This window comes from Pteropus medius, unplaced genomic scaffold (assembly GCF_902729225.1).
Source record: "Pteropus medius unplaced genomic scaffold, Ma_sr-lr_union100, whole genome shotgun sequence".
NCBI classification, from domain to species: Eukaryota; Metazoa; Chordata; class Mammalia; order Chiroptera; family Pteropodidae; genus Pteropus; species Pteropus medius.
This window is the reverse complement of record NW_024354875.1, coordinates 8497167-8517005: the sequence shown is the minus strand read 5'-3', so window position 1 is coordinate 8517005 and position 19839 is coordinate 8497167. Positions and strand designations below refer to the sequence as shown.

General features: G+C 31.4%; 1 protein-coding gene and 1 pseudogene across 1 annotated transcript in view; both read left to right on the top strand.

Moving 5' to 3' along the window:
• LRP1B (LDL receptor related protein 1B) overlaps nt 1–19839 on the top strand; it is a 1647539-nt gene that overhangs the window by 980833 nt on the left and 646867 nt on the right. The window contains exons 12-14 of the mRNA XM_039855262.1: nt 7000–7180; nt 13068–13287; nt 15190–15379. Coding sequence (XP_039711196.1) covers nt 7000–7180; nt 13068–13287; nt 15190–15379 — 591 coding nt within the window. The remainder of the gene's footprint in view (nt 1–6999; nt 7181–13067; nt 13288–15189; nt 15380–19839) is intronic.
• On the top strand, nt 16306–16424 carry LOC120597414 (uncharacterized; annotated as a pseudogene).

The window sequence follows — 19839 nt, the reverse complement described above, 5'->3', positions numbered from 1 at the left end:
ACTCCCCCGCTAAATTAAAACTGACATATGCTTTTGATAATAGAAGGAAACAACAATATCTTAATATGATCTGTTCATTTCAAAAATAAGATTTATTTATGCACTTCACATATCTCTTTAAATACAATAGCAAAGTATTTTGTTCTGATTGAGAATAGCCTGCATATTTACTTTCTCTGACCTAATAACTGAATCGAGGAAGGACCTGGAATAAAAATGAGGATGAGAACATCATCCTTAGCTGGCCATTGGGAACAGATGATATAGAAAACTTTAGTCTGGCCAAAGATTTATGTAACTCCATGAGATAGAAACTTCAGTAGGCAAACTTTATTGCCACACTATTAATTAAATCAGCTTAATTCACTCTTGTCAGATACTTATGAGCTGTGGTGCCTTGGGCCATGTTGAAATGCACAAAGAGAATTTGTATTAATTGAACTACATGAATATGTGATAGGAGAGTTGTCCAAGTGCTGACTCTGAGGCAAGGTAAGGCATCCTTGGCCCTAGGCATATCTACATGCATACTATGCACATCCATTTATTTATGGCAGGTGGCTATCCTCTGTACTCATGCAAACATTTTTATAATACTTCATTCTAAACTCAGAAAATAATGTTCATACTAAGGGAAAAAAAACTTGGACACATTAAAAAAATATAAGCACTGTGTTTTTATAACAGCAATTGTGGGGTACAATTTCCAGTTAATTCCTTGTTATGTTATTCAAATTCTGTCATAAAGCATAAAGACTTATAGATTACTCTGGATATTCAGCTTATGTATCTTAACAAAACTAAGACCACTGCTCATATCCTTAGCCTTTTTATGTATTTATTGTTAAGAATCTTGGACCTAGTTTTAAAAGTAGATGTTGTTTATAATATATAAAACTTTAATTCTCTTCCATAAATGTGTAATATCTAAAATTCAAAACCTTTAATGATGTTTTAGTTTTAGAAATATGTTTATCTCCACTCTTTTAAAAAATGCTTATTTTATCTAATTCAAGGTATTAATTAAATAACTTTTCTGTCTTATTTATTTGATTTAAATTCACATAATTATTCCTTTTAATTTACATAAGTGTTATTATCTCTTATTCATCCTTAATTTCTTAATAGTAAGCATCACTTGTAGAAAATAACATTGCTACCTTCAAGAATTTTTCACTTAATTGAAAAGTCTAGCTTTTGATGAGACGTGTGTTTTATAAAACACACTGTTAATAACATCCACTTATAAAAGTTATTACTTTATGGAACAATGTTTATAAAAAATGAAAGAAATTTTAATAATTTGAGCCAAATTAATATATTAATTTTAAGTATTCACAGAGTGCATGAAAGTCTTTTTAATATGACATGTATAAACGTATCATTTCTTCACTTAGAATGCAATTATGCACACGATCTTTTTTTATTTATTTTAATTAGTTTCAAGTATACAGTACATTCATTGGTTAGACATCTATGTAGTTCATAAAATGATCCCCCCGTTGCTCCCTCCCTCCCCTGACCATCCACCTAGCCAACATATTCATGCTAATTGCATTCCCTATGCCATGCTCCCCAACCCCGTGACCATCCATCAGCTACTAATTTGTACTTTCATTTTCACCCCATTCTCCATCCCCCTAGCCCTTCCCCCTCTGTCTGTCACCAAATTGTCCACTATATTTGTGAGTCTGTTTTTGATTAGTTTGTTCTTTTTATTCTTTAGATTCCACATGTAAGTGAAATCATATAGTGTTAATCTTTCTCTGCCTGACTTAAATACCTTCTAGGTCCATCAAAGCAATATTTTTTTCCATTCCCTTCCTTTCAGTCTGTGTATGTCTTTTAATCTAAAGTGAGACTCTTGTAGGCAACATGTAAGGGTCCTGTTTTCCTTTCCATTCATCCACTCTATCTTTTAGTTGGAGCATTTAATTCTTTTCCATTTGAGGTACTTATTGATAGGAATGTATTTGTTATCACTCTTTATTCCTGTTTTTGATACATGTTTTATTCTTCTTAAAGAAGTCCCTCCAACATTTCCTATAATACTGGCTTGGTGGTGATAAATTCATTTGGCATATTTTTGCCTGAGAAGCTCTTTATCTGTCCTTCAACTTTAAATGATAGCTTTGCTGGATAAAGTATTCTTGGTTGTAGATCCAAAGTCTTTATCATGTTGAATAATTTTTTCCAAGCCCATCTGTCCTGCATAGTTTCTTTTGAGAAATCATCTGCAAGTCTTATGAGTTTTCCTTTATAAGTAATTATCTATTTTTTTCTTGCTGCTTTTAATATTCTCTCTTTGTATTTAGCTTTTGGCATTTTAATTATGATGTGTCTTGGTATGAGACTCTTTGGATCCTTGATTTTTGGAATTCTCTGTGCTTCCTGGAGTTTCATGGCCATTTCCTTCACTAGGTTAGGGAAGTTTTCCATCATTATTTCTTTAAACAGCTGTTCAACATCTTGATTTTCTTCAGTGATGCCAATCAGATGGATATTTGGACCTTTAACAGTGTCCCATATCCTCCTTAAATTATTTTTATAGTCTTGGCATCTTATTTCTTGCCATTCTGATTGAGAATCCTTTGTTTCCCCATTCTTTAGATAGAGCACTTGATCCTTTTCTTTATTCACTTTGTTTATTCCTTTGTTTATTTCATTTAATATACTTCTCATCTTAGATAATATGTTCTCCATTTTAGACTGGTTCTCTTTTATAATGTCCATTTCCATTTTTATGTTTTTTATCTCATTGTTGAAGTTCTCACTGAATTTATCTACATTTCCAAAAAGTTTATTGAGCATCTTTATAACCAATGTTTTGAACTCTGCATCTGTTAGATTACTTGACTCCATTATATCTGGATCTCTGTTCTCTCATATGGTTTCTGCTTCTTTGTCTTCCCATTTTGGCTGCTTTCCATGTCTGTCTGTATGTACTAAGCAAAGTTCCTAAGTCTCCCAGTCTTATTAATGTGGTTTTGTGAATTAGGTGTCTATCCAGTGGCACAGTCCTAAGAGAGATTCAGCTGCAGGCCAAATTTAGCCCATATCTCTGACCCTTCGGGGCCACTTGTTATGATCCAGCAAGCAATCCACAGATGCTGTTCTTACAGTTACCTCAAAGGGCCACACTAGAAACTGAGGCCAGTTGCCTCCAGTGTGAGTCTAGGTGCTGCTCAGCAAGGAGCACCTGACTCGCTAAGGATATACTTGAATGTGACTTGGAGGGGCCACTAGTTGGGGAAGTGCGGTTTCAGGGAATCCTCTGGATGGAGCGACCTCTGTTATCCAGTTTGATGACATCGCAGGCTATGGTGGTGCTGTGTCAGCGCCCTGGGAAGGGGGAGGGCTCAACAGGGAACAATGGATCCACCGGCACTTCAATACGGAGTCTTGCCTGGGCCTCACTCTGACAATGTCTCCCTGTATGTCCCTGATGTCCTCTGCACACAGCCGATTTGGCACTGGTGCTCAGAGTGAACAGGTCTGTCACCACGAAAATCCTCTCAGAGACGCAGCCCCTTTAAGAGTCATCTACTGCTGCTGCTGCAGCTGCCTCCGTTCATCTCACTCAGCTGCTGGAGACCGGACAGCCCTGCGTCCACACCCCATCCTACCTTCTGCCGTTGCAGGGTGCTTTCTTGGATTTCTCCCTAGTTGTATGGCTTGTTCCTCTAGATCTCAAATGATTTTTCCTTGCTGCTGCTCCATGTTTTTATCACAACTTTGATTTGGTCACCAGAGGGATGAACAGAACCTTCATCATCTACAGCATTTCCATGCCCCCTCTCCTATGCACACAATCTTAATCTAAAAAAATGTACAAGAAACCATTATCTACTGAAATTTTTCTCTTTTTTTCCTAAGAAGTATAAATATGTTGAGAGTCTTTACTCAATGAAAAATAAAAATGGATGTTTTGTGAAATCTAAGTAAAAATATTCATACTCTTTATTTGCTATTAGTTATATTATTATTAGTTGTAAATAATAATAATAACAACAACAATAACAACGATATGTAGTGAATGTTGATTTTGGAATGTAGAATACTTGTACTCTACCCAAAGATATCAAAACAACTACTCTAGCAAGTTTCCCTTTATCAATCACCTTCCTTTCATTTGAAGAGTTATGTGTTTCCTCAGGCTATTAATTAATTTCTCTGTTGTCATCTATATTTCTTTGAAATTTGAGTTCAATAAAACTTTATATATCCCTGATTACCTTGTTGAAGAATTTTTGTCATAGAGATTGTAATATTCAATCTCAAGTAGCCCCCAAACAAATCCTCTTGAATAAAAAATTAAATGTGCATAAACCGATGCTCTATATGTCTTAGTATTCCATCTAAGTCATAAGTTAATTAAAGGAAGATACCTATATGGAGACAGAGTACTTCTCTTCTCAATGTATATAATTTGTTGAGAAAAGAATTAATCGATTGTTCAGGCTTTTTCCTACAAGCATAAGAGACAAAATTCCTCCATGCACTGTTAAATATAGCCTAAAAAGACTCCCAATTTCCACGTGAACTCTCTTATGAGTTTCTTTATTTTAAGATTTGTAATCAGCTTTATTCTTTCTTAAAGAGAAGCAAACAAACCAAAAAACACACAAATAAACATTAAAAAACTTTCTAGGCTGATTGTTTCATTGCTATCTTAATAGACTAATAGCTAAAAGGAAGATTATTATAATAATACTATAATAACATTAATGACAACATTTATATATTTAGTATGTGCCAACCATTATTTTTAGAATTGTGCATATATTAATTCAGTTAATCCTCAAAATAATTCTATGAATTAAATACTATCATTATGCCCATTTAACAGATTAGGAAATTAAAGAATAGAAAAGTTAAGTAAGTTGTTCAGTTAGATAACAGAGCCTAAGCAGTGTGATTCCGCAATTTGTGATCCTAACTACTATTTTATGTTATTCAAGCAGTTCATTTTTCAAAGACAAAACAAGCAAACCAATTAGGGCAGGATAATCCCAAATTCTGCTTTTTAGAATTCAATTACATTCTACTCTTACTATATATTCAAAACTGACTCTGCATATAGAATTTCTAGCTTAAGTTGGCCAGTGGTCAAAATGCAAGTAAATATTATAATCATTTTAAAAAAGAAAAACATAAGGTATATTCCTATCAAGTAGCATCCATAAGAAAAAGAGCCAGGATATATGTCAAGTATTTTTTAATTCTGGTAAGTTAATAAAAACTAAGAGAATTGAGAATTCGCAGTATTTACAGCAGGCAGTATGGTAAGTGTTTTACATGGAGTAGCTAATTTACCTTTTGTCATCACACTACAGAGTAGGTGCTATCATTTTCACTTTGCAAATGGAGAAATTACAGATCAAAGTGACTGAGTTGCTTACCCAGGTGTCAGAAACAAAATTTTAATCCAGGTACTATTGTAACTGCTTCATGTGGAAAAAACAAAAATTCTCAAGTCAGATGTCAAAAGGAAAAGTTTTAAAAATTAGAGGATTAATGAAGAAGGAAGTTTTCATGTTGAAGTAGACTTCAAATGTAATACAATTTTTGAAAACCAGCTAATAGCATAAAAATTAGCCACAGACTATGATAAATAGAAGAGAATAAACAGATACTTTTCATTATACCAGAGCAGGAAAGTGCTCAGTAAAATTAAGTGTTAATAAAGTAAAGACAAAATTAAACTTTTTTTTAAGCATAGGCACAATTAACCTATGAAAATTATTCATATTGGATGATAATGAAGCAGATAGCTTGGTGAAATTGAGAACATATCTGATTCACTATAATGGGATTTTCGGTTAGATCAAATCACTTATTATATTAGTCATCCTGAGTCAGGGCACATGCTGATTATCAGAAAAGGTCATAACAGGAAAAAAAAAATTCCCAAAGTCAGAAGGGCCATGATTAAAGAATATGATACTAACAAATATATATTACATCTGCATATGAGGGAACGTCATGCACAGCTCTGTCTCTGATGTATTACTGCCTTTTGCTTTGTCTAGTAAGTTCCAGTTCTCTACCTTATACCCAGAAGGAAGAGACAAAGGCTTCTCTGGTTTGAAAGAGGATTTCACAGTAATTTCTCATGCAATAGAGGAATGGAACTACCTTTATGATATTGTGGACAGTTTGGAGGGTAGTTTACAAAAAAGGTGAAAAAGTGACGGCAGAACTCACTGTAGGAACAGTGCAGTTTTAAAGATCTCTACATTGAAGATCATCTAACTTGAATTTTTATCCCAATTCTACCACCTCTTGTGTGATAATAATAGACTATAAACCTTCATTTAAAAGTGTTAGAGTTCCCCCTTCTATAAAAGAAAGGTTTGAACTTGTAAGATTATATATTTATAATATTCTTTTGAATTATTACTATCTATATCTTACAGAAGTCTGCAATAATGTCCTTTTCAAAACAAGTCTAGAATATACAGAAATATTTAAGTGTTTCTTTAAAACTCACTGTTCATAAAGTTCCATAATGAAAGCCTGTTCTGGGCTTTTGAAGATATGCTTCTGCTGAACCTGTTCATTTCTTGGCAAGAGGGCAATCATATTATTTTGATTACTCAGATTATATATTACAAGTTTGAAAACTCTTACTCTTGGAACATATTGCTAGTTCATATTACTTGATTTTTCTTCTGAAATGTCTATATCACTCTATTTTTGTTCTGAGAACTTATCTTCCATCCTTTTTTGCTCTCATCACATATTTTCCTGTTTCTTTTTGTGTGTGTGGATTACCATTTCAATATATCGAGAGAGAGCCTGTCATTCACATAAAATGGCATTCAAAATAAAAATGAAAATAATCTATGCAATAATAATATTTGCAAAAATCACACTAAAAATATAGAACTCATTGATCATAATTGATTCCTATTTGAGTTGAACTTTCATTGAGTAGAACATAAGCAGTGGGCACTGTTGTAACATATGTTTCTTCCTTGTTATTGCTTTTTATAGATCTGGATAATGTGGAGGGCATTGCTGTGGACTGGATTGGAAATAACCTTTACTGGACAAACGATGGCTATAGAAAGACCATTAATGTGGCCAGGCTGGAAAAGGCTTCTCAGAGCCGAAAGACTCTTTTAGAGGGAGAGATGTCCCATCCCAGAGGGATTGTGGTAGATCCTGTTAATGGGTAAGAAATATTTTATCAGATTTATAAAAGAAAAATGATATTAAATAAATTTATTTTTTTCATATTTAGTATTAGTAAGTTTTTTTTGCATTCACATGTGAATTCACACATGAATGTCTTATAGGGAAAAGTTGCTCATTTAGTGAATTGTTATCCTAGAGAATGTGCTAAATAAACATGTCAAAATACATTTGAATTGAACTGCACATACTATTTGTGTAAGGGATATATTTACTTGATTTATTCAGATAAGCAATGTAATTCTGACACCAAGATAAATAATTAATTCAATTAGAAAAACAATCAATTTAACTTTTGTAAGGCTATTGAAATTTAATGTATTTTAAAACTAGCAAAGTTTTTTTGTACTTTTAATGTGGGCAAGACATTTTGTTAAGTGGGTTACTGTGCTCCTATTTTGTAATCCTCACAATAATTTTTTCAAATAGTTGCTATTCTATCCTTGTTGTACAAAGAAGAAATCTGAAACTGATCTTCAAAAGACTATTCAATTATTCAGAGACTGGGTAGGTATTTAAACCCAAGCCACCTGTCTCCAAGACTTTACTCATAGCCTCTACCTCCACCACTTTTTACTAGTCTAGTTTGGTAATCACATAATTTTAGACATAGCTATAGTTTCCATATAGTGACATCATTTTACAGTATATACTACTTGTTTTAGTATAAAATATTTTGTGTAATTCCTGTGAATAGATTTTCCTTTGATTTTTATTCATAGCTATTACTTGAACACAAACAATACTATGCATATAGAAATTGAAGAAATATGAATATTTCTAACAGAATCTTAGAATTAAATATATAGGTTGCATATTTGTAACATACATGTACAGTTGTTGTTTGTGATTTTTATCCCCCCTATACTTTACATTTTACTATTTCTAAATCACATCACAAAATAGATATTTTTATAGTTTACTACATACATACAAAAAGTACTTAATTTAATAGGAACTGAAATCACCAGTTTGTTGTTCCTAGAATTATTTGCATTGAGAATAACTCCAAATACAGTTAGGTTCCTTCATCCCAAACTAATACTTAAGTGGTCCATGAACTCATTATATGTGTTTTCAAAAGGCATAATTATAATTTCAGCAATTTTATGCATAGATTTTACAATTATCTGTTCTATTCCTGGACTTTTAAACAAAGTCATTTATCTGACCTTTAAACCAATGCAATCTTAATTTTAAGAGAAAATATTTATTCCACACTGTCTAAATCTACTTGAAGCAAGATGTTTCAAATATGACTTAAAGTAGCATCTTTCTTCTCAATATTCTGTTAGAGAAAAATATTTTCTGATAAAGTTGAAGGCTGTTTATGGTAGTCAGGAAGATGACTCTAATATGGAGGTCACAGAATCATATGATTTGGAAGGAAATTTAGAGGCTGCTAGTTTCACCTGTCTTTTAAAATTCAGTAATCCCTTCAATACTTCCCTAATTGGCAGGCATTTAACTGAGATTTGAAACCTATAACATCTACATAGTTTACAATATCTGGGGGCAATTCTTATTGATACAGCATTTTTTCTTTTCATGAAGGCAATATCTACATCTCTGTAATATTTGTCATGCTATAAAGAATGACTCTTATACCTCTTCTAGTCAGCAGATTTTCAGAAAGAATACTGCTCTTATGCACCAACCTATAAAGCAAAAAACACATATGTGCATGTATATGTGTGTGTATGTATTTTTCTCTGCACTAGGTATATAATGATTAACAAAACAGGCAGAGCCTTAACCCTCATGAAGCATCTTGTGTTATCTGCAAGGTAGGGAGTGGGAAGATGAAATAATAAATACATATCAAATGAGCAACTAATGTAATTTCTATAGGCTAAGTGTTGTAGGGAAATAAATAGGTTGATATGATGGAGACTAATGATAGAAACCTATTTAAATAGGTTTGCTGAAAGGCCTCTCTAAGGAGGAGGCATTGTGTAAGTTGAGACTTAATTGTAGAGAAGGAACTAGACATTGTGAAGGACAGAGTATGTAAAGTCAAGAAAATAGTACATTTGAATATCTTAAGTTAGGCAAAATCTTCATAAGTCAGAGGAACTGCAATGAAGGCAGTGAGGCTGGATTGTAGATAGCAAGGGGGAAAGTGACTAAGAAGCAATTGAAAAGGAAAGCAGGGTCTCGCTCACCATAATGAGAGCTTTATACTTTGTCTTCAGTGCAAAGGTAAAATAAAAAAGTGATACAATCAGATTTTTATTTGAAAAATACTAATCTTACCGTTCTGTGGAGATTGGATTGGGCAATAATGGAACTATGTGAATTTAATTATTCAAATAAATGTTTGAGCATAATATAATTTTTTAAAAAGAGGAAATAACTTTTGTTCAGAAAACTACATTTAAAATATCATAATATAACTTTAAGCAAAACATTTTAGGGAAAAAATAACAAAACTAATTTATTTACATTTTCTTCTACCATAATACCTATTTGTAGCTTTTATACAAAGGGAAAAAACCTGTGATTTTCTTTAATAACAGATTTTCTCCACCATACTTGCCTATTAACAAAAATTACTCATTTCAGAGATATGCTTTATCAAAAGCTTCGTAACCTTTTATAGAGTCAATAAAGATTTTATTCATTTATTTTTTATTAAAATATATTTTTTTATTAACTACCACAGAGATCAATGGAAATTAGTAAGACAATAATTGTCTTCAAGGAGTTTATAATCTGTGTGCTTTGTATATATACGTACACACTCATAAACACAATTATCTATAAAAATAAATAGAATGTAATACATGGTCTTCAGAAATTTGGTGAGGTATTTAATTCTGAATTAATCTTTAGAAGATGGATAAGATTTCCAAATTAACAGAGTTGGTTCCAGGGCCTTGGGGTGTGCAAGTATGAGGTCAATCGCTGTTCTGAAGAGACGATATATAAGTAATTGTTTAGAGGCAGGAAAATTAGTGGTAGTTTTGAAGTAAGATGAGTTCATTAAAGTTAGAGCAGAGGGAATGTGAAGGAACATAGTAGAAGATAAAACAAGAAACACACAGAAATCTTCAGTGTTGTGATTAAAAGTTTGTATTTATTTTGTTGACAACAGAGTAATTGGAAGGTTTTGAAGATAAAAGTTATATCTTTCAATTCATGATTTAAGAAGACGGGTGATAGCAGTATGACAGCTCTATGAGAAACAATCCATTAGGAGTTCCCTTTGAAAAGGGATGAAAGATAGACTATAGCATTTGTAACAGGAATAGAAAAATGGGAATTCAGAGAAAAGACACTGAAAGAACAGGTTTGGCAGGCCTCAATGATTGCTGATATGAGGATAAAGAAGGAGGGGGAATCAGTTATAATAGCACTGTTTTTAAATTGATACCTGTGGAAGAACTTTCTCCTTTCTAATAATTTCACATTTCATAATTTATATCAATAATTTAGAAACCTACATTTCCAGTTTTCACTTCTCAAAATATTATCTATGTGAAATATGTCCAAAGCTGAGTATACACTTCCCTCAAACAGGATCGTGTATATCCCTACCTCAATTAATAGTATATACCCTCTAGTTAACAGCTAGATAATATGTCAGCAAGAAACCAATTTTTCAACAATAAAATTTATTTTATATTCATGACAGAGAATATCTCAAGGATTTAGGTCTTTTTAAGTGACCATCAGATAATATAATTTAATTTGGTGACATGATTAATATCAGCAAAGCCAAACAGTGTTACAGAGTGCAAATATGAACAAGAAATAATCTCTGCCTTTAATTATTTTAATTTTTAATTGAAATCGTCATATATGTAGCACTGTCAAATATGATACCAAGTATAAATACTACAAAATAAATTAAAAATATCACAAGGAAACAAAGAAAAAAAACCTATTTTGACAGAAAAGTTAGGGATAAACTTCATCAAAAAGTTGTATTTGAATGGGTCTTGAAAACTAGAGATATAATTTTTTCTTACTATATTAATAGAAGTGCAGCTTAACATAATTTTTATTTGATGAAAACTCCCAAGTTCTGGTTATGAAAAGATTTACATTAGTTCCTCCTTATTTTATAGGTTGTATTTCTTATTTTGTTTGTTTAGGAATCTTCATATTTGATCTTGATTACAAGGCTTTCACGATATAACTTTTAATCAGATAATAAAATGGGAAGATGATTTAGTCTCTGTCGAGAAACTAGACTAGATTTGACATCACTTACTTAATTTTTTTTAATATTTTATTTTAACAAAAAAGTTGTAATAATAGATTAGATCACAAAAATGATTTCTTTAAATATCAAAACAATACAAAATATGTTTAGAATATCCAGAATTATCCCTTATTTTTGTGTGTGCATGTGTGTGTGTACATGTTATGTGTGATTTGGTTTAAAGTCACAAAAAGTGTTATTATGATCAAAAGAAAAGCTAGAGGGAAAGAAATCACAATTTTAACAAGTTTTAAATTGTGAACGACAATAAAATTACATCGATTAATGATATTTAAGATTTCAGGAAAGTTTCAAAAGAGAGGAAAAAGTTGGATATTTACCTTTTGCATAGTTGCTGTGTATAGTGGAAGTCTAAGGTGGCATTAAAGCGAATGGAATGACTCTTCTCTTTGTTCCTAATTTGTCCCAATAATAAAGCCACTTGAAAACATATAGGACACAAGAAAAGCATACTGTAATGTTTATTTCCAGAATTATAATGTATTTTGACTTAATAAAATTCACAAATCTCAGTGTACTTCCTAAGGTCTAAAAAGACATCTCAACATTATCATAAATCGTTAGAAGTTAAAAGGAGCTTGATTGGCATGAGATAATGAATGATGTGTTACATCCACAATTGTCCTAAATCTCCCAGCTTAGATCACTGTAGAATTATTAGTCATGGATACAGATTTCCCAAATTACCTCAGAAATGCCTTAGGTTCCACAATGTGGGAGGCAGAGGATCAATAATAATGGCATATCTAGGGTAAGCAGCTTAAGAAAGCTTTGGTGCTTTATAAAGTTGTTTATAAGGTGACTGAATTAAAACCTATATTAATTAATAACTCAGGAACTTTCACATGACCCTAAAACAACATAGGTGGAGGGTTGAATTGCAGTATTAGCTCAAGGCCTCCTCTCCCACTGTTATAGCTTACACAGAAAGATTTGGTTGTTAAAGGCAGATGCTTTTGTTTGAGATAGAAATTAAAGCTCAAAATCTCAAGGTCAGTCAACCTGCTGTTATTAAATTTATGCGCAGCTAAATCATCTGTGGGTTTTAGGGTAATAATAAGCAGCAATAAAGTATAGATAATTTGCATCAAGAAGACAAATTGGACCTGGCCAAACAAGCACAATGTGACTGCCTTTTAGAACAAAGACAATCCAATGGCTGTCTTAAAAAATAATAATTCATCTGAGATTAAATTATGTCTGGAGTAGATCATTAACTGTGCCATGAGTTGTCATGTCAGTCAATCTGCTTTTAATTACACAATTGACTATATGTTTTATGAAGTGACCACCATTTAAAAATAATTAATTAATACCTAAACTTGGCATCAACACCAAAGAAAATCAATATTTGGTACCTGTGGTTAGATTAATTAATCATTTAGGCTAGTGAGTGTGGTAGTGGTGGTAGTGGGTTGTCTGTAATGGGTCTAAACGGACTGGCTCCACTGCACAAATCTTTACTTCCCTTAGTTTACTTCATAGCTGTCTCTTCCCTTTGGTAGATATGTGTATAGATAGGAGAAAAGAATAGACTATTATTAGATTTTAAGGAGGTGCCAAATCTGAGGAAATGTCCCTCTATACAGTGACTGGTTGAAATAACATGCATATGCTCTTGTTTGTAATGTCTTAGTTGGATGTATTGGACAGACTGGGAGGAAGATGAAATAGACGACAGCGTGGGAAGAATTGAGAAGGCCTGGATGGATGGCTTCAATCGGCAGATTTTTGTTACTTCAAAGATGCTGTGGCCAAACGGTTTAACTCTGGACTTTCATAGCAACACATTATACTGGTGTGATGCCTATTATGATCATATTGAGAAAGTGTTTTTGAATGGAACTCACAGGAAGGTATAAGACAAATGCAGCTGTTTTTAACCTTCGGGCTTCTTTTTTCACAGAGCCTTATTGTACTGTATTAAAAATACTTTCATGTTTATTTTTACCCCTCTGAGGTAGCTGCCAGTCGTCTCTGTGGGGTGGCTAAGGGAGACTGAGCATTAAGTAGTGCAGCTGACACTCGCCTCTGGGAGAACAGGCCCAGCTCACTGTGGTATGCCAGGACTGAGAGAGTTTTAAAAGAAGCTCTCAGGATACCAGAGCTGTTTTAAAATTCAGTTTGTCTACATTATTGATAAGTTTGCTATGACCAAGCTACCCAATTCTATTCAAATGTCTTAAATATTTACAGCTAAAATTTAACTTATATATTATGAAAAAAGTAATTATAATGCATTTATTTGAATAAATTCATGACATTGGAATTGAAACACAAGAATAAACTAAACTTCAAGCATGTTGGTATGAATAGATATCAACTTCCTCTTTCTCCTTTTGGTAGAATCATTTCAAAATGATTTTGACATTCTTGGGTAAAATGGAGAATGTCATTGACTGTGTAACACAGGCAGTGTAGACAAAACATCACCTCTATATTTTATCTTTGAATTACCTAAGCACATACAACATTATGAAATGACTTCAACTATTTAGCAAAATAATGGAAAAATGGAATATTAGGAATTACCAAAATGCTTTCTTTGACACTATATTTCATTCATTTTTGGAAAGAAAAACTATGCAATTGGCCAATCCAATTCTTTATGAATTCTGCTTGAGAAATAAATAGTACATTAAACAGTAAAGACTATTTCAATTATTGGTTCACTCTAACAGTCCTATAAATATTTTTCTCCAAATGACTAAAATTCATTGGCATTTAACCTAACGTCACATACTTAACAGGTGCTAAACAAACATTTGATTCCTTTGAAGATGTTGCTATGTACACAGCATACATAACACTTTAGTGGCCAGGATATTTTCTCTTCATAGAGGTGAGAAAATAAAAGCAAGAAACTGTCTCAAGTAGTTGATATATGAAAATTTGTTATGAAGAATTCAGATAAAAGGAGCAAATTTTGAATTGCTAATGCAACATTATATGGATAACATCCTCAATTCTCTAATATTAAATTAAATGAGTACAGATTTTTTTATTGTATATAATATAATTGTATAAGTGGTGAAAGGTGAAAAAGTATTATCATTATCGAAATATTCCTTATTCTTCTATACCCTACGTTTGAAAGAGGACTTATCGCATGATTGTTGCATTTAAATACAGACAACATAAAACTGAAGCATTAAGAGTGTATCCAAAAAATCGGAATTAAAATTAACCAGTAAGCCTTATATGTCTTTTTGCTATAATAATAAATTTTCTTATGTTCAAAATTAAAATTTTAACTTCTTCTCTGTCATCTAGATTTCTTCAATTTGTATTAGCTCAATTAAATAGGAAGATCCCTTTTACTCTCAATGTCTTAAGACCATGTTTTATACCTTGATTATTGGATGAGCAATATTGCAATATATATAATGACACTAATTACTCAGATCGATTTATATCCTGGGATATGATTCTGGAATATTATAAAGAAAAGACACAGGGAAGAGTATCAGGAAAAATCATTTTAATGTTTGCATTTCTTAATCATATGTATAACGCCAAATATGAGAATTTAAATGGATAAAATGCAAATGGTCTCCTTCAAATAACACTTTCTAAAAACAAAAAAAATATGCTTACATTGTGAAATCAATTTTTCAAATATCCTGAAAGAAAATATGAGTTAAGATATTAGGTAGATCACTATCTGTTATGCTTATTTAAATAACATTTTCTCTAAATATTTAATTATGTTTCTAAAGATCTGTTTTGAATTTTCACAATGTATTTATATTTTACAGATTGTTTACAGTGGGAAAGAATTGAACCATCCTTTTGGACTGTCACACTATGGGAATTATGTGTTCTGGACTGATTATATGAATGGCTCCATTTTTCAACTAGATTTGATAACGAATGAGGTGACATTACTAAGGCATGAAAGACCACCCCTATTTGGGCTTCAGATTTATGATCCTCGAAAGCAACAAGGTATTAAAAAAAAATAAAATTGCTTCTGTGTTTCACATATAATAATATTTCACAGTAGTTACAAAAGGTCTTATTTGACAGTGTTACTGAAATTTTATGATAAAAGGTGTCTATTCCAAAGTCAATCAAATCTAGGACTTTGTTATCATAAAAATTTATTATTTTGTTGTTCAAAATAATCTGAGTGAGTAACTCTGGGAATTCTATTTGAGTAATGTTCAAAGTTTTCTCCAAATAATTCCTTTTTGATGTTCTCTTCACTGAAGAATTCTATTAATTATTTAAAGTAAAAACATCTTAATGCTTTCAAAAAGTAACTATTGTGAGAAGTTAGAAAACCTTTGAGTGGGTAAGGAACATGATGGGAAATATTTAAAAATATATTACACAAAAAATGATATTTTTAAAAGTATCTTACTATATTGATCTTATTAGTTTCATGTACATTTAAGGAGCATTTAATTATTTTAGATGATATGAAAGTAAAATAATCTACTATGATATTTATATCTTATTAAAATAAGATAATAGTGTATGTTTTATCTACACGAGTTATTAATATTTATTAGGCTATCCACAAATAGTATGATTCAGTACTTAGATATTAAACAAAGAAAACCATTTGTAAAATATTTGGTAGATTTTTTTTGTTATTAATCTAAAGTCATTGTCCTTTTTTTTTAAATGGAGCTATCCTTATGAGAGTTTAATGAGCATACATTTCAGTACATTTAGGATAAAAAAATTATATCCTGAGCTTTCAATGCATATGTTGTCAATAGGAAGTAACCAGGCAAGAAGAGGTTTTTGAAGGTATTTCAGGTAAATGAGTGATATTAAAAGCAAACTATCTTTAATCAATTTTTTTTTCTACTCTATTAAAATTGCCTCATTGGGATACAAATGCAATTTTATAAAATAATGGAGTCTACGGCCATGTTACCTTGGACAAGCCTTATCCCATCTGATCTTGGAAGCTAAGCAGGGTCAGGCCTGGTTAGTATGTGCATGGGAGACCACCTAGGAAAACCAAGTGCTGTAGCCATAAAAAATAAAAAAAATAAGGGATTGTAAGCTGACAAGGTCCTTGCAATCTGTGAAGTCAACTAAGGGTTGCCTCACCTAAAAAAAAATTAAAATAAAATAAAATAAAATAAAATAATAAAATAAAATAATAGAAGTCCATACAGCGAGAAGTACATAAAGTTTCAATAGCTAGTCAAAAAATAAAATCTTTAAAAAGAATAAAAATAAAATTATTTGGGATGGTATAAGCTATAGTTGTGAACAGAAAATAAAGAATACAGCAACTGCCTGCACAAATTAAATACTAACATTTTCTGTTATATTTTATTTCAATCCTGCTCCTCACCACCACCACCACCACCACCACCACCACCACCACCACCACCACCATTATCCTCTGTCTACAGTAAATTGAGGCAACACTATGAACAGGGATTGCCCTTCTCATCTCCTGTAGAGTATTATTTTCAGGATTGTTGCTCCCTCTAATTTTACCATTGTTTCTTGGATTTCATTAACCCACTTGAATACAATCACATTTCCTATTTCTATTCTTAGAAATTGTCCAACTTAAATGTCATTGCTGAACTCCTGTAGCCAAATTCTATGACATTTTCACAATTGTTATTTTCTTTAAACTTCTAGTTTTAGAAAATTGATCAATTCAATGTAACACATGAGATGAGAAATGCCCTGGCTTACTATAAAATGGACCTGGGCTTAAATCCAGATCCTAACAATTTCTCCTTCTGCAACTGGACACATCATAAAGATTTAACAAAGATAAGAAATGTTTTCTTCATAAAATTTCTATAAGAAATTAAAAAAAAATTGTTATATAAGAGTAAGACTTAGAACAGTTTTAACTATGTTTTATATTAATTAATTTGCCCTTACTATTTCTTAATCTGGAGGCATATATTTGTAATTTTGCTTTCATATAAACCTCCTAAATAAATATTCAAGGAGTAATATGTCACAATTGTAAACAAAAAGCACATGCCTCTGGTAGGAATATGAAGAATATATTTCTGTATTTATGAGAACTATATTTGGTATTTCCAGACAATGCCATCGACATATAATTGTTCAGTACTATTCCTTGGATGGACAGTGTTCTTTTAAAAGTACTTTAAAAAGTTTAATTAAAGAGACTTAGCCCTGATTACAAAATTCTTTTTACAACCTTTATTGTAGAAACTGTTATGTTTTGTTTTCCTTAGAGAATGTGTTCAGCCAAAATTATTGATTAATTTTCATCAACATAGGTAAAATGATCAATCAGTTTGAGTTTTCTACCCAGTTTTCATGTAGCTAAAAATTGACTAGTCTCACCTGAATCTTATGAACAGACGATACAATATGGAAAGGTTGCCTGGCCAACATGTCAGGCAATAGATGTTGAAAATGGATAACCAATAAGGACCTAATTTTTTAGTATATTTTACTATATGGATTATGAAGCAAAATGCACTCAGATGTTAAAATAGAGACACATCTTACCATGTTATAATTTTCTCTCAGTGGTGTTTCTCTTTGCATCTTTTGAGCATCAGATATTAATAAATACTTAGAAACATATAATTAGTGGCACATAAACTTTGGTTATATGTTGTCTTGTTATGATGCTTTTTTTTTCCCCCCTCCTAAGGATAAAATAATCACAGTTAAATAGGACACCAAATCCCTAAGTAATACATATCAATATTCTTCATGGAATGGAATAATCTAGCCTTAGATAGCCTTGTACTTTTTCTCTCCCTTTCTTTCTCTCTCTATGAGAGACTATGGTGTATGACTTTATTTCTATATGTAGTGAATATAAATTACATTTACTTAAATGTAGTGTTTATACATGTGTCTTTGAATATATATATGTACTTCACTTAAGTGATAGGTATCATCATGCACACACATATGTATACACATCACTTCACAGGAATACCATGAAAAATTATTCATAAATGTTATTAATGTAATATCTAAACTCTTTTAGACTTGTTGTAAGAAAATTAGTCAGCTAATTTCACCTTTCCAGATCAGGAAAATCTCATCACATTTTTTTGGTAACATACCAGCTTATTTCAGGAGGATAGACATATAATCATACTAAACGGAAAGCTATCTCTAAGAATGAGTTTCTGAGTAATTCTTAGAGATTTAGGGTCAAAATATTTTTGTCACATACTACTATTCTTTCTTCTGGTTTAATTGATTGGTAAGCTTTCTTCTTTTTCATTTGCATTAAGTATTTAGAACAATTTTTATAACCCTTTCTTGAAATTTCTCATATAAAGTACAAAATAGTATGAAACTAACACATTTTAATCTTTTTATTCTCTAGATTCAGAAGCATACTTTTATTTTTCTGACATGTTTTAGAGAATGAGATAATCAAAAACCAAGTACAATATTCTAAAAGGAGTTGATAAGTAATACCCTGAATAGATAGGTTCTATGACAAATATATTAAATTTATTAACTAAAAAATTAACTGTAGTTACAACTACCAGGAGGTAGGCTAAACATTCTTATTTAAATCTCATAGAAGAAATTTAGTATAAATACTATTGACTTTTATTATAGATATGAGAAACAATGATCAGGCAGATGTAGCCATTTGCCCTCAGGAAACAATGAGCCAGAGATAAACTGGGATTCAAATTCAGGTTTTTCTGACCACAAAATATTTTGGGGTGATTAATTTATCTGGTCAATAATTTATAAAAATTATGCAATGATTATGCTTTTATTTTTTTAATTTAATCAAATAATCAAATGTCTTTTCACTAACAGTTTAATTAAAAACCTAGAAGAGGAGATGCTTCTCATCATAACTACTATACTTTTAGATAGAAGAAAAAGAACATGTCTTCTTAAGTTACTGTACTTTTATCATTGATAAATTTTATATTTAAAACTTTTTTAAAATATAAAGTTCTACTTGATTGTCTTTATAGAAACAAGGATTCAAAGATCTTGTTACAAAGCAGTAGCATAACAGACACAGTAATTTTTATTTAATGTATGACAGATTATTAACTACATTATTTTATAGCTCTAGTAAGATTTAGTAATAGGATCATCATCACAAAATTTCTCTTTTCTTTTCAAATTTTCTACTTTGAAGATAATCGCCATAAAAAATACCCCACAATACTAACTCTTAATAGAGTTCACGTACATACACATAAGTAGCTTCAAAGAAGTCAAATGCAAACACAATTTTCCATGAACATATAATTCTACAAGAGAGAAAAATAAGACCTATTTTATCCTTTCCTCAAATTGACATCATTCAAAGTTGATTCTTCTGAAATTATCCTAGATGAAATATTTAATTCATTTGGACTTAGGGTCTCACTCCACTAGTCTTTATCCAGCTTTTATAATGAATGTGAGCCTAATTTCTCTTCTCAACTGCAAGCCAGACT